The sequence below is a fragment of the Propithecus coquereli genome, unplaced genomic scaffold (assembly GCF_000956105.1).
Source record: "Propithecus coquereli isolate 6110/MARCELLA unplaced genomic scaffold, Pcoq_1.0 Scaffold77, whole genome shotgun sequence".
NCBI lineage: Eukaryota > Metazoa > Chordata > Mammalia > Primates > Indriidae > Propithecus > Propithecus coquereli.
Window position 1 is genome coordinate 6000095 of NW_012153840.1, and position 3350 is coordinate 6003444.

The 3350-nt window shown below is 34.0% G+C and overlaps 1 protein-coding gene across 1 annotated transcript in view; it reads right to left on the reverse strand.

Moving 5' to 3' along the window:
• Nucleotides 1-3350, reverse strand: part of KIF1B (kinesin family member 1B) — a 169925-nt gene that overhangs the window by 144756 nt on the left and 21819 nt on the right. Inside the window, exon 2 of the mRNA XM_012662500.1 lies at nucleotides 2923-3103. Within this exon, the coding sequence (XP_012517954.1) occupies nucleotides 2923-3028 (106 nt within the window). The 5' untranslated portion in view covers nucleotides 3029-3103. The remainder of the gene's footprint in view (nucleotides 1-2922; nucleotides 3104-3350) is intronic.

Consider the following 3350-nt stretch of genomic DNA (forward strand, 5'->3'; position numbering starts at 1 on the left):
TTTGATCATTATACATTATAGACATGTATTAAACTATCGTATGTACTCCAAAGATATGTACAACTATTACATATCTATTTAATTACTATTACATAGCAATTAAAAAAAAACTTAAAAAAATCTAACAGAATGTGGCAGTAGGCTATGGTTAAGGAGGTAAGAATAGAGAAGAGTCTTCTTTCCTGCCTCTTTATTATCCACAATGTTCACAAAGATAATTTATATATTTTTACATTTATTTTCATGTTGTTACATCTGTACTAGTAAAAGCATACAAATTTAAATGCATTCTTTTCTAAATGCTTCTTTTCCAAATTTCCATTTTGTCCCTGCCCTTCCTCTATCCCAAATTTTCAATAGTGGGCATGAAATTATTCTTTGTACTAATTATAATGTGCAACATTTGGTTTAGAAATGTATGTGTGTGAATGAAAAAGCCTTAAAAAACATACATTGTAAGCAATAAACAGGAAAAAAAAATCAGGGTTACCTCTATCCCACTAAGATTGGGCATCAGAAAAAAAAAATAACCTGGGCAAAGGAAAATTGATAAATATACACGAATGAGATTTACCGAAGGACAAGAGACAGAATCCTGTGGTTAAAGACAAAGCAAAATATTACAGTTCACTCACCTGATGAGTGTATCTCACATCATAAGTGAAAACCAACTTTATCTACCTTCTGTTTGAGAGAATTTATGTAGATTCAATGTCTCCAGATTTACACATATAACCTAACCATAAATGTGAGCAGTTAGATCATTAACTTTGCCCCATTTTCCTTTTTACAATGTAATTAGACAGTAAGAAATGCTTCCAAAGTGGGAGAAACTTGGAATAAAATGGGATGTTATTGAATAAAGCCACTTATATGTGCTCGGGACTCCAAAATGTCAAGGCAGGAACATTTATCTGTGTCATAGAAAATATTTCCCGCAAGACCAGAAAGTGCTTAAATAAAATGGCTACTACTCAGTTTCAGATTTGGCACATTCCCGAAAGTACTCTTCATACTCTTCTACTTTTTCACAAGAGACTTTACGGCAGGAACATTCCATTGCATTCCATCTGCAATCAGCTATAATCCTTGTGAGCAGCAGTCCAGGCCAGCTTGCCAGCATAGCAGTCTTTTTAAAGCAGCTAACACATGTGGCTACAGTATATTCATTTCCAACAATTCTATGTTCAAAATGCATGCACTCTTTCGGTCTAAGCCCAGTGGCTTTTTTTAAAAACAAGCTATTAATACTTTCTAAACATAGCATCTTTCATACAAATGCCTCATTTAAAATCTCTCACTGAAAAATTATTTGGATTACATATTAGTCAAATTACTACAAAATTGCCATAGAAGATCAAAAACAGAAACAGAAAACCTAAGTAGAGAATAAAACGCCAAAAAATTCTAGAGGAAAAAGTTTCACATACAATAGGTATGGTAGTTCTCATATTATTAGCTGCTTCCCAAGAACAGATAACTCAGGAACCAAATGATCACAAATCTCTGTGCCATGACAAAGTTAAATATTTAGGTAGAAAACTAACCCTATTTTTTTCAAGGCTGATTCATCTAATGAGGATTTTTTTTTTTTTTTTTTTTATAGAGACAGGTTCTCCCTATGTTGCTCAGGCTGGTCTCAAACTCCCGGGCTCAAGCAATCCTCTCACCTCTGCCTCCCAAGTAACTGGGACTATAGGCACACATGAATTTGTTTTTTTTTTTGTAGAGACAGGGTCTTGAACTCCTGTTCTAAAGGAAACCACAACCCGCACACATCTTGGCCTCCCAAAGTGCTGGGATTACAGGCATGAGCCACTATACCCAGTCTTGAGACATAATTTATATACCACAAAGTTCACTCATTTACAGTGTACTATTCAATATTGACTTTTGCATCTCTCTTTGACAATTACTCACAGGATATAATCCACAGAATCATTTTGGCACAATGATTGACAAAGAAAGGTAAAACACAATGGTATGGCCATTTAGATTCCTACTTTTGAATCTTCTTTAAAAAAAGATTGTTTTAAGCCCTATCTATCAAGTTCAGAGAAGAATATAAGCAATGGAATGTTCAAAGTTATACATGAACTACCTGAAATGTGGGCTACAGCATCTAGCTAGATTTTTGTGGAATAAATATTTCCCACTGGAATACTCCTTTGCACACAGAACACTAGCAAATAGCGCACAAGCAGATGAGGTCAGAATGGTTACTTCAGCAGTAACTTGTGTCTGAAAGAATACTTTATCACAAAACTACAGATTTAAAGATAGCAGAGTCTATCTCTGTTTTGAGTAATAATTTGCCTACAGACCCATATCAAGTAATTTAGTAGTGCAGGTGGAAAAGAAACCAGCCTAAGTCATTTTTCACCTAAGCAATTCTATAGAGAAACAAGCCAGGAAAAAATGACTGATAATTTTAGCAATAATTTACAAGTTTAAAATATATTATAGTTATGTCCATGGTTCAACACAAAGAACCATTGAAGAGCAACTTTTAAGACCATCTTGGCAAGCTCAAGTCCTATTTAAAATCGAGAAAGAAAAACAATGAATCTTGGGGCCAACAGGTATTATTTCATCACATCCGGATTTAGTAAAAATCACCGTTTACACCTTTATCATCAAGATTTCAACTTAATAAGCATTAACACTAGCGAAATTAGTTCAGTTATTCATGGTTTCTCAATTGTAAGAAGTAAAATAAATGGTCCATATTTACATATACTGCAGCAAATATCACAGAGGGGAAAATATCCAATGGATCACTCAGAATAGCAAAGTTCAAACACACGTTTGAACACAAATTTCACACACAAATGTTCATTTATTCTGTTCACAGCAAAAAGAGAAGGGAGGGAGGAAAGGGAAGGTAAGACATATAATTGATAGAAAACAACATGTACTCACTGGTCGAGTTGCCTTGCATCTGAATGATGCATTTAGACTCCTTGCTGGTCTCCCGAGAATTGAAGGGCCTCACCCGGACAGCCACCTTCACTGAGGCTCCCGACATTCTGATGGCCTTGTTATATATATGCAATCCACAAATAAAAAAATCAAATCTTCTTTTGAAGTTATATTACGTTTCCTTTAAAAAGAAAGAAATTCCATACAACATAGTCAAAATTAAAGAAAGTATGGGCTAACTTAAGCTGAAGAGCTACTATGTTAGTTCTATTTCCGTTTCCATTTCTAAAAACGTCATCCCATTTTTTCCCCTGCATATCTTGTATTTTCAATAAATTACCAAATAAAAAAACTAAAGACTGAAATTTTTTCCTATTCTATTATCTTTCTCATACTTAAAAAAAATCCTGAACTTATTAATAAAAAAT